General features: G+C 39.4%; 1 protein-coding gene across 1 annotated transcript in view; it reads right to left on the bottom strand.

Annotated features, from left to right (window-relative positions):
* The window catches only part of tei (irregular chiasm C-roughest protein teiresias), a 703,385-nt gene that overhangs the window by 246,475 nt on the left and 444,245 nt on the right, over positions 1-12,665 (bottom strand). Inside the window, exon 3 of the mRNA XM_083111536.1 lies at positions 547-882. Within this exon, the coding sequence (XP_082967662.1) occupies positions 547-882 (336 nt within the window). The remainder of the gene's footprint in view (positions 1-546; positions 883-12,665) is intronic.

Below are 12,665 nucleotides of genomic sequence, written 5' to 3' on the forward strand. Positions count from 1 at the left end.
TGTTACTAACAATAAACCAGACTATATAAGAGAGTATGAATTTCTGTACATGTTGTAAGTGGAAGGGGTTTCTGAAGTTAATTATTAAGTTAGACACGATGTTTGAAAAATAGATTAGTATTTACAGAATCCCATGCATTACCTGTGGGGGAAAAAAAGGCAACTTCAACGTCAAGTTAGGGCTAATCAAATGGGAATTTTCTACTTTTCCGACGACCAATCAAATCTTCAACGTGTCCTCTTTCCATTCATGTGTTTTTCTACGCCATCGGAAGTTTCATACTCCCAAGAAAACGTAAAATAGTAATCCCATAAGCGTATAGCTAAGGTTTTCCCCCTCCTACAATCATCCAGCGCACAGACCCGTCTTTCTCCAGCTCGCCGCGGGGAAAGTTCGGTGGGAGAGGCTCGGCTTAGGGTGTTTCCAGATCTGTGTGATTGGCTGGATTGTTTGCTCTGAACGTGCTTACCACCGCTGAATACGTTAGTGAACTAATTACACTTGTACATATAAAATACACAGATATAGATGAGTATGGTACTTACATAGAACATTCAAGTAGATTGTTGTGTTGATAGGGCTAGTTAAGAGGGCGTGTCTTGCGATGCACGTGACACTGGAGTTGTGATGCGCGCGGATCACCTTCTCCAACCGAAGTTCGCTTTTCGTGTGGTACACTTTCTCCACCCGCGAGTAGTCCGACACTGTATCACTTGCGTTGGTGAAGTTGGCGGTCGCAAAGAGCCAGTCCACACTCGGGGCGGGATTCCCTCCGTCCACTGTGCACAGCACCGTTAGCGCCGAGTTCTCCTTCACTGATATCGTCTGTCCCGCCGTCAACTTATTACCGTCGAAGGTCATGTAAGGTTCCATCGGCGTGTCTGCAAAGGAAGAAGAAGCGGCCAGTCAATCAACAATGTCAGTTGCCGTAAAATTTACAATTTGTTACCGTTCAAATTTAACAATGTACCTGTTAAATTACAAAAAAAGTGGGCGCAACCTTTTATCACCCTGTAGTAACCTTTCTGTGCTGCAGGCAGAATGAGAAGTAAACATTCCGTATGTAATCACTTGTAATCTTTACATACAAACACACACTCACATACTTGTCTTATGTATGTATTTGTATATATGAACAGGGTAGGACAAAAAGAATAAATCAACTTCACATAGTTATTATGACGTAACTATTTATGATAGAAAATCAAACAAGACATCGACAATACCTCCTGGAACCTGAGGAGCGAAGTAACGAGTAATACGATTTATGATTTCGCAAATGTAACAGTTATTTATCAAGATAGGCCAGGATGATATTTTTATGGGCTTGAAAACCTTTTGATTCTGCCCCCCCCCCCTTTTATTAAGTGCCAATTCTCAGGTCTCAACAGGATAAAGAAAAATTCTGGAAGTTTTATTCCCACTTGGCGTGTTTGTCAAAATCTTATTGTACGTTAGTTTTTCTAAGTCCACTTTATACACAGGCTAATCAGGACCGGTCCTACAGTTTAAAGTGAAATTCGAACGACTGTGCGCCTCCACAGGGTATCGAACCCGCAGCCTCTTGATTACAAGGCGACAACGTTACCACTATGTCATCAGGGAGGCTCAAAGTCTGATTCTCGAATAGGATAATCGGAACTGGGCCTACAGTTTAAAGTTAGATCCGAAACACTGTGCAATTTGATGTAGGGGCAGTAAGAAACAATACACCACAGCAAGTATCGTTGTCACTGTCGTTGCACAGTGTTTCGGATCTTACTTTAAACTGTAGGTCCAGTCCTGATTAGCCTGTGCATAAAATGTAAAAACCTAACTTAAAATAACATTTTCAGAAACAAACATTAATTAAGCAGAGAAGCACCTTAAGGTGTAAAGATTCTGGCTATAAATTCGTGCCACGTATGTGTGCCTTAAGAAAAACATAACGTACTTCTGAATAGCGTAAGAGCTCGGTGGGGTAAGCCTCAAAGTTTTCAGGTCGACCTCGATATCTGCTGCTCTTGAATACGTCGCTGATAGCGTCTGAATCTTCTCGGTTCAGTCTGTACGGACAGTTTCTTTCTCCAGAGGAACCTGGCATCTTGGAAAGGGCTTACGTATCCAATAACTATTTTCCACAGATAGGAAAGACGTTGGGAGAGAATCCCAAGAGATTTGGGAGAATGAAAGAAATGGCTGATTTACTTTCAATGACGGTTAAATAGCATGGCGTTTCCACACCTCCTAGTTTCCATCACGGAGCGACCCTGGGTGTATGCCCTGAATAAGAAAACAGCAAGTACGCATTACCACTTCGCTTCGTCTGCCTTTCCTCAAGGAATTTCGTTACTCTTTTGAATTCAATCCTGCTTTCCTTACGACTGCTACGGCGGAAAGATTATGGAAATGCGGGGACCTCCCTTGTTTTGGGAAAGTGAAGCTCGACTTCGGCTCGGAATGAGAATGAACGGGTAGAGGAATTCAGAAGAAAGAGAGAGAGAGAAGGCAGAGAAGGGAAAAAAAGGATGGAAGATTAAAAGGAGCCGTGGGAAGAACAGTTGTTTGCATACAAAATAAGTTTCCTCCCGTCAGTTTTTTTCTTCTCTTCTTCGGAAACGAAAGACGTCGTTAGTTTTCGTAGAATTAAGATTGTTCAATTCCGATGTTTCTTGTAATTGGTTTCTGTCCAACTGGATCGAATAATGGGTGTCAATATCCTCCCCGTTTCTTCATTAAGGAACGATGTTTCAAAAGAAACGTCAGCAGCTACCGACCTTAAGTGCGACTTCAAATTTAATCAGACGAACGTAACCCGATTCTTACTGAGAGAAGAGAATAAAGGAACGGCTTGAAGTAATTATTTTTCAAAAGGGTGAGGGGTTCACCCTCCTGACATACTTTGCCATTCAAAAACTGTCAGGCAAAATAGATATAACCTTAGGAGAGTATCGGTTAGTGTTACTTGGTTCGAAACCAGGTTTGGTGTTTTGAGTTCACTTCATTCACAGTAAGGCTAATCGGGACTGTACTTACAGTTTAAAGTGGAATCTGCCACCACTATGTGCCTCCGCAGGGTATCGAACCCGGGACCCCTTGATTACAAGGCGGCGACGTTACCACTACGCCATCGGGGAGGCCCCTCGAAACTAGAATTTCACATGGCCGTCTATTTGCTATTCATTATACATCCTTATTATCGTGACAGTATTCCAGGCCTGTAACGTGTTTCAGGGGGGCTGCAGGGCTCGATCCCTCCAGAAATATCATGAAACCCCCAAAAATATTGATTACCACAACTTGTTTTAAACACTGGAGACACATAGTAATAATTGGTAACGAAAATATATTATTTCTGAATTAATTGGCTATTGACCTCAGGAGTGGAAAAGAGCGGCATCAGTTAATCAATATACGTACAATAGAACATAGATAGAATTCACCTATTCTTAGCTCTCATAAAAAAATATGGCATCCTTCGGTAAACAAAAAGATACATTAATAAAAAGCATTCCTAACTTGTTTTCTCAAAAAGGAAATTATTTATAAAATAATCGCAATTGTATACACTCAATAACAAATGTTGACGATACAGTACGACAAACTGTAGACAAATATGGACGGGAAATACTTCTGACCAATACATATCGCTGAGTTTCCTTATATTTTTTCTAGTTCGGGTAGTTCACCGGACTACTCAGCCTCCTTCTGGTATCTTTTGTGACTAAAGTATAATAAAGTATGATGCTTTTAACTAGGGGTAAACAAAAGTAAAAATAACTCAGGCGCCAGCAATCTTTTCTCAGGAGGTAGATTTTGTCATTTTCACCCAAAATATGGGCCAAGAACACCACGAATCCAACTAAGATAAGCTATGGAATGTGATCTTAAAACATTTAATTTATTAATTAATACAAGATTGGATTAAAAGTAATTAATTCTTGTGCCGGAGTGACCTTCCTTAAGCACGCTCAATTGGTGACAGCGTGAATAACTATGCGATACATACTATTGCAGATGGTAACACTGTTACGCCTTATTTCCACGTTTAATAAAACACAAACGCTGACCAAGACAACATTTATTGTGTAAAAAATACACTAAAAACGTAACGTTTCCACCCTTGCCGACTCTAACATATCGTTGCAGATTTTAAAATTCGGCTAGCAACATTGCAAGAATTTATTATTATGTTGTAATGATACAGAAACACACACAAACATTAAAAAAACACATACTGAACTCGTTATTTTTAAAAAATAAAAGGTAATTGAAATTTCTGTAAGCGATATCGAAATATTGAAAAAAATGAATTTAAAAATTCAGATGCCAGGTGGGAATTTTAAGGAGCCAAGTGGGAATTTTCAGGCGTCAGGTGGAATTTTCAGGAGCCAGATGGGAATTATCACGCATCAGGTGGGAATTTTCAGGAGCCAGGTGGGAATTTTCAGGAACCAGGTGGGAATTTTCAGGAGCCAGTTGGGAATTATAAGGCGCCCGGTGGGAATTTTTAGGAGCGAGGTGGAATTTTCAACCGTCAGTTGGGAATTTTCAGGAGCCAGGTGGAATTTTTAGGAGCCAGGTGGGAATTTTTAACCGTCAGGTGGGAATTTTCAGGCGCCATATGGGAATTTTCAGGCGCCATGGCGACTGGGCGCCTTCTATTTTTTCTGAATTTCCCATGCTTTTAACATATCAACATACAAAGTCCTGCTGCCACACTCGTAGTAGTCATCTTGTCTTACAAGTAATATGCTTGGAGACATTAGTGTTTGTGTACAATTGGCTTCCTAATTGCAGAAGCCTGATATAACCTGCAGTGGAACTTGTCCACTCCTGCAGCTGTTGCCTAGAGATGGCACTACACGGGTGGTGATAGTTACCAGATGCGGTCACGTCGTTCGCCATGTGCCGGTTGGCTGCATCAAGGTAGACGATGATGATTGGCAACGATAATGGTTCTGAGCCTTGGTTCAGCCCAGAACGGTGGGTGATTGGATTCATGAGATCAATCAAGAATTGTACCCCTAAGGTCTTCGCGGGGGGTGAATGTTTGCGGTGTACCAGTCGTGGTCAATTACGATCAGGAGGAGCATACGTCCGATGACCTAGGGAGGGTCGTTCTGGATACGTGTTGCCATGCAGACAATGACGGCGGCTTTGTACAACCAGGGCAAGGCAGTCATTGTAACTGCATAGCGGATAGAATGCTTCCACATGAAGGACTGTGTTCATTTAGACGAGAAGCTTACTGTAAAGCAGTTTACCTTTGGTGACTTCAGTTTTTCAACATCCAGGTGGGGTCCTGAGAATGAGTGTTCCTTTTTAGACTGTGTCCGAAAGGTACAAAGAGCAGATTTGAAGTATGGGTCTCCCTTATCGCACAACACTAGAACAACATTGTACTCTGACGTCAGACGAGGAATGATTACGTTGTTAGGTTTGGTTCTATTAGCATAAATCACTAAAAAATTTATCATTTATGCTAAGAAAACTAAACCTAACAACTTAGCCATTTAGCCTAACAATAAAAGCATGTCACTGTGACGTCAGAACGCAGGGTTGCTCCAGTATTGTCCAAAAAGGGAGACCCCTTGAAGTATGGTCTTGGCGGAAATGACGTCACCTAGTGCAGTTCGAAAGCGCCAATTAAACAAGGAATCGAGACCACAGGCCGGAGCACGCGTCGTTGTAGACTAGAGGACTTGACTCTTGGACTCGTTGTTCATTTGTTTGGAATCACCGCGGTAGAAAGTCAGCAAGTTGTTGATTGAAGTTCTTCTAACATGTGGAAATGTATGTATGAGAACATTTAAAATTTATAGTGTAGAAAGACTTTCAGTCCACGACTTCAAAACCGCACTGCGAGACCATTCTCGGAGGAAGTTCGCTTCAAGTCCGGTCTTGCACCTTTCGAACACGGCCTGAGTGCCCCTTCATCAATTCCATCACATTACTCACTCATCATCATCGTCGCTATTAGCCAAAAGTGGCAGAAAAGCGATATTAATTAACAACAAATTGGACTGTGTATGCAACCTCCAGTGCCAGTGGCTTGTACTCAGGAAGACGCTGATTGAAATTCTAGAGATGACCAACTTGGCTACACCTGAGGTTGAACTACCACCTATGTGGATTCTATGGTTTCAGGACTTTAACATTCGCGAGCCTGTATCTAAAATTCGTACAAGTTCTATTTTAGCTACGATGCACGAGTGAATAAATATTTATGTTTATGAATTTCCATTTTCAGATCGTGGGATTATTCTAGAAGGATTCTCATTTTCGCATTTTAATGCCGTGACTGAGTGGTTAGCACAGCGCGCTACGACGCCAGAGGTCCTGGGTTCAAATCCCGACGAGGGATAGGCGTTCTTTGTTAGTGTCCCTGCATTATTTTCATCACACCATTACTCATCTTCACGATTAGCCAAGGGTAGCAGAAAAGCGAAGTAAAATAAACACTTTTAATTAGTTAAACTTTAAAACCCATGCACTAATATAATAAAATTTAGTTTGTGATTTCAATCATCTGTGAAGCAAAGTTTTCATGTTGCTCATCAAGTATGATAAATAGCATAACCGACACATCAGCAAAGACCTAAGCTATTTTATTGAATGTTAAGAGAATAGTAACCTTTGTAGATCATTTGTAGGAAAAATAGATTATGGCACAACAATGGTGGCTTGTATAATACGCACAAATTTGTACAGTTACGTTATTTAAACAGACGATAATTCTTTTGAGATGGCAGGATATACGTATGTTCCTTAAACGAAAATTATAATTATATTGCAGGAATATTTAGTTTCAATAATATGTACACATATCTATTTTAAATATAGTATTTGAAATTGATTAGCAGAGATAATGAATGAAAATTACGCTCTTAACTACATAGAAAATGTTATCAGGTCTTAACGCTGTCGAAAACATATCGCTTCATCTGTAATGATTCCTACAGTGACATCTGTTCTTGAAAAACTCATTCACAGATATCACATTTAAATAATTTTATTAGATTCTTTAATTTATGATATTTTTATGAGATAAACATTAATAAATTAATAAGAATGCATCACCGTACATCACAACGAAATCGAACGGAATCTAATGATAAAAATTACTTTTGTTGTTCACCTGAGTGTATATAAATTTTCAAAAATAGCTACGGGAGCGTCAATTAAAACTTTAAAAAACCTTTTTATTCAAAATTTTAGTTCAAAAAGTTTATCCGATTATATAATACATGCAATTATGTATTTATTACTTGCGAAGGGATTGTTTCAATACTCTTTATTTTATATTTTCGTTTCCATTCCTAATGTATTTATCTGTCATGTAGTGAGTGACATCTAGTGTGCAATCTTTTATCCTCTTTTAAAAAATTATAGATTTATATATTTTGCAGGTTGAAAATATAACGTTGGATTTCAACAAAGAAATTGAAATATTGATATTAATGCTTTAAAGTTGTCACAAGAAAATTGTCATTTAATGTAAAAAAATGGAGAAATTGCTTCATGTCAGTCATATACAGGGTCACAAATATGGCTACATGTTCGAAGTAAATGTAGTGTATTGCTGAGACTTTTATGATTACACCCACTTTAACTGTCCTGCTCTGTCTTGTATGGTGAAAAAACAGTATGGGGATTGAACTATTTCGACAACTCACAAAGAACACGCTTCTTATGGTCACTCTGTAGAATAAGAACGTAGAAATACAATAATAGCCTTTACTAACAATGTGCTATAATAATACAGAGCGATCCATTCAAGTGTAGCCGGCCGGTATCAATGTATCAATAAGGTATTTTTTTATCTAAAAAATATATAGATGGATGGAAAGCTACAAATGTAAATAACTGGATCGGTTATTTGCCTATTTCTGGGGAAGCACGGAATTTTAAGTGAACTCCTGTATCTGATTTGTTACTCAATGGATCTCTAAGGGCTATCCTCCAATATGTCGTGTATGTAATGTTATTTTAAATTTTAAGCATATTCTTATCCAGGGTGGCTACTCTGGGACTATCATAGAATTCAAGTATAGTTCCCAGTTTTCAAGGCGAACTTTCCAAAAATTCAAGGATACAAGCAGCTGTTTTCTTTATTTCAACCTTACGTATTACCACCTATCACCACACACACACACACAAATATATTAACAATATAAATGGTCTGTGCGATTCCAATGTATCCAAAAATTCTATTTGAAGTCAATCGAAGGGCATATGTATGTATGTATGTATATGTGCATATAATAGATATAATTTAAGGTACTCTGTTTACATTTGCCATTTCGCATACTCAGACTAGAAATATATCTACAAACACAAGTCACAAATGTTATAGTAATCTACGAGACTTTTTAATTGTGTAAGAATTTCAAATTTACCTACTCAACCAGGATATCTTACCTTGTAACAATCTTCCGTACGTGAGATAGATTGTTCTGCAAAGAACGCTAACAAACCAAACGGACTGAGAGAATTCTGTTTTATTTTCCACGCAGCTTTATTTTTTTCATTCCTCCAAAAAAGAAGATGAACTGCAACAAAACTTTCCTCAGGGCATTAATAAATATGTATAAATTCAATGGGATTTGGATTGATAAAAGTTGCTAATTTTTCTTGTCTGCCGAGAAAAATTCAACCAGAGTTCACACATAATTCCCGTAGTTAATGATTCACGCATAATTCCCGGTGAGTTCGTAGTCAACCTGTTATCGAATGTACCGACTTTACTTTCCTCAGGTAATCTTTTAATCATTCCAACTGCATGTTGGGAGATGATGACAGTCTTTTAACATATGTTTTTAGGTTTCTGAGAAAATCGGGCCACATACACTGCTTCCGAGTAAGTGTTTTGTTTCTTCTTACCTTGTTAATGTGTTGTGTATGTTTTGTCCTGGTTCTTCTGCGATCTTGCAGTTTTAACTTTTGTCAAGGGGCTTTTTACACCACTTTTTTCAACTTCTGGGTATGGATTTTACATAAGGGATTTTTTCTCGTACACTTTGAAGGGTACAAAATGGCCACATGTGCCGAAACTCAAGAATTTTAATTCATTCATGTAACAACACATAACGGCGCAGACTGTACAGTAAAGACGTCTGCCGTAATTTGAAAACCAACTTTCGATTACAATCAGATTTTTGTTTTGGAGGGGGGTAGGCTAATCGGGACTGGACCTCACGACCATAGCAAGGGGTAGGCTAGTGTGGCTGAAGCCTAGGTCAGAATGCTCAGAGGGCGCTACTCAAAGCCTTTATATGTAGTTGGCAGAGCTAAGGGAAAAAGGAAAGCATACAAAGGCTCGACCCTTGTTCCCAATGAAGATTTTCAAGTGATAATGTAACTCGTAGATACTTACTTTGGGCATAACCACGTAAAAATAGATGTCACCGTTTACTCGGTACAACAAAACTATCGTCCCGAAAGGTTAAATAATCTCTCAATATTGTCAATTAAAAACGAAATTGCCAAAATGGTGATGGTGGTGGGCAGGGGCTTAGGGGGCATTTCGGCTTATGGGGCAAAAATATCTATCTATGGGGACCTAGAGTTTAAAGTTGGATCAGACCCACTGTCCCTTCGTGGCGGAATGGTCAGAACAGTGTGCTAAGACGCCAGTGGTCCCGGATTCGAATCCAGGCCTTTTTGTGATTGTCCCTTCATCAATTTCATCATTCATCGCTCATCGTCATGTTCACGTTTAGCCAAAATTAGCAGAAATTTGGAGTAAAATAAACCAAAGCAAGCAATCAATCGTTACTGTCAGAGTGCATGGACATTGAGCATTTCATCAATGTTTCCATGTGCCTGTCCCCACCCCTCTCCCATTTCCTCACCTCCTTTATGGAATTTCAACCCCAAGCAGGGGACAGGCGACGATTGGTGCAGTTTGTTTATGTACGTGCAGCGAAAACACATGAAATGCTGATGCAGTTGTTCTATCGGAAGCCGATGCCCTCGTAGGCAAGGGGCCATCATTTGCACTCCAACAAGAGCAGCTTGCCTTCAGAAATCGATGACGTCAGAGCCATAAAATTCCGCACGTGAGCGATGAAAAAGGCACGTTAGCAGCGGGAGGCGGCGAATGTGTGCGATAAAAGAAAAGGAGGAAATTCTATACTTCCATTCCTTTCCTCGTCTTTGTCAACATCCTTTGAGAAATCGTTGTGTTGCTCTTTCCTCTCCGTTTTCCGTTATCTTTCACCCTTTTCCTCCGCCCCCACCCCCTCCCACCCTCATCACGATAGGTCATGTTCAAAAGGATTCCCTTGTAAGGTACGGCGCGTCCTGTGAACTTTCACAATGGTCTACAATCGATTTCACTTTCGGCCTTTTCCATTTCTATCGAGCAGAAAACAATCTAAACAGAAAGGTTTCGATTGTAAAACGTGAAAAAGAGCAAACGCCATATTTTTCCCATTCTATCGTACATAACCATTGTGCAGCAGGGTCGCAATATGTCAAATTTAATGCAATAAGTCTGCCGGCAATGGGAAGATACCTTCAAGCGTCTACTAACATGATGATGCTCCGCCACACATTGTACAACAAGCATGAACAGTTTTTGCACTTCAGCAACATAAATTGGAACACAAAGCTCAATATCTTGCTTTTCTACTATTGTTGCCCTTCTGTAAGTGTATTGCTCCTGAAAAAACTTAAAGTGGGATCCATCGGGTATCGAACCCAGGACCCCTTGATAACAAGGCAACGGGTAATTTGGACTGTAATTCGACCTCCCATGCCATTTGTATACTTATTTTAAAATATGTAAAAGTAAAGAAGTATTCCGGGCCTCCGCGATAGCTTGGAAACTATATTGTACTATTTTCTTCAGGATGAAAATAGTCCGTATGAAATTTCTGGCATTCATGGCCTTTCTTGAGCGCATGTATTCAATGCATTAACGCATTGAAATTGTATTCGGAATGAGTACTTGGTATATTAGAAAACTTTACTAAATTCTGGTAGTTCAATAAGGTGTCCTGCGTCAGAAAGGTGTCAAAATTCCAATGTTACAAACTACATACTTCAGTGGCCAAGTTTACACACTTGTAATGCAAGCGTGTATTACATGAGCGTTTAAAGAAAGTTAATCGGTTTCGCTAAAAATAAATCTATCTTCCGAAATCAAATCATAAATACGCCAATATCTTTTGTGTTTCAACAATTTTAATATTCAGAAAAATGTTTGGAATGTATATGTTTATCCTTGTACTCATACAAAACTTTCCTTGTCGCCGCATAAAGCGGCTCTGTGGCTCATCCAGCCTCGAATTATTGGGTACCTGGAGGCAACCCTGGGGGGGGGGGGTAAAGGCAGCCGGAGCGTGGTGCTGATTACATCACCGTAAAAAAATCCCTAAATGTGCCTTCATGTTGTCACAGTGCTTTGCTTTACCATACAAAACGTATTAAGTTTGAAGCCCAGCATTAACCGACTCCCATTTCTTAATTGTTTCTGATTGGTTGATTTGTTGTTTTAAGTTCACTATTTATGCACATCAAGGCTAATCGGGACTGGACCTACAGTTTTATAGTGGGATCCGAACCACTATGTCATGTGCCTCCACATCGGTGAGGCATAGGTTTACACTGTTAAGAATAAGATCTAATCATTGTCATGTTACTTACATCCACTTTTGATGATTGGTAATATGGCGGTAATGTGAGTGGGAGGTGAATCCATTGTGCATAATAATAATATTCCCTGTTAATAAGACCCTTTACATAAATGACCAGACTAATGAAACCATTATACACCTCACTTTACATGGATCTTTCTTCACCTTTCTTCAGTTTCCATATGTTTTTACTTGTAGTACATAGATTTATGTAATTGCCTCAAAAACTTTGTTTCCTAACTTTCTCGTGGCTCAGTTCTCTACTCTTCCTCCATATCTCTTACGTGTAGCTATTGTTCAATTACAGCTGTGCTGAAAATTAGTTTTGTAGAAACTTCAGATGAAACAATAACAAGATATATGTTTATCATCCTTCAGATTACTACCATGGTAATAAAAAGATCAAAATGATCTTTTTTGAAAAGGGCTTCTCAGGATGTATACCATGCTTCTATATTAAATTTGAAGGGCAAGATTAAAAGAAGTGACGTGGAAGAATTCTTATAAAGATAATGAAAAAAGTGGTTTCAAGTGCTTGGGAGAACAGTCGAGCATGTTATGAATAAGATGCGAATTTGGCCCAAATGAGAAACCAATTCAACCGTAGCTTGTAGAGTGTGATGAGACGAAAGGAAGAGGAAACCAAAACATAACACGACGTGCTCGGAACGCGAACGCAGCATGATCGTAATGATAAAGTATGAAGCAACGTCACTGACTGATTGATTGATTTTACTTCGCTTTTTGTGCTTTTGGCTAATTTGCGAAGATGTGGATGATGATGATATGATGAATGGACTCGCAAACATCCATGCCTAGGCCGGGATTCGAACCCGGGACCCCTGGCGTCGTAGCGTGATGTGTAACCACTCCGTCAACCTCACTGTTGCATATGAATACTATATACAAACGTTTAAGCATGGAGATTCTTGTCATACGGAAGTAACAGTAAAATTAAACAAAAATTATCACGACTTAAATTGCACTATTGCCTCTTTGGACGTTGAAAACCCAGCGGAACTGTTTCTAAACGGAAATAA

Source organism: Lepisma saccharinum, chromosome 25 (genome assembly GCF_977018435.1).
Source record: "Lepisma saccharinum chromosome 25, izLepSacc3.1, whole genome shotgun sequence".
Classification (NCBI taxonomy): domain Eukaryota; kingdom Metazoa; phylum Arthropoda; class Insecta; order Zygentoma; family Lepismatidae; genus Lepisma; species Lepisma saccharinum.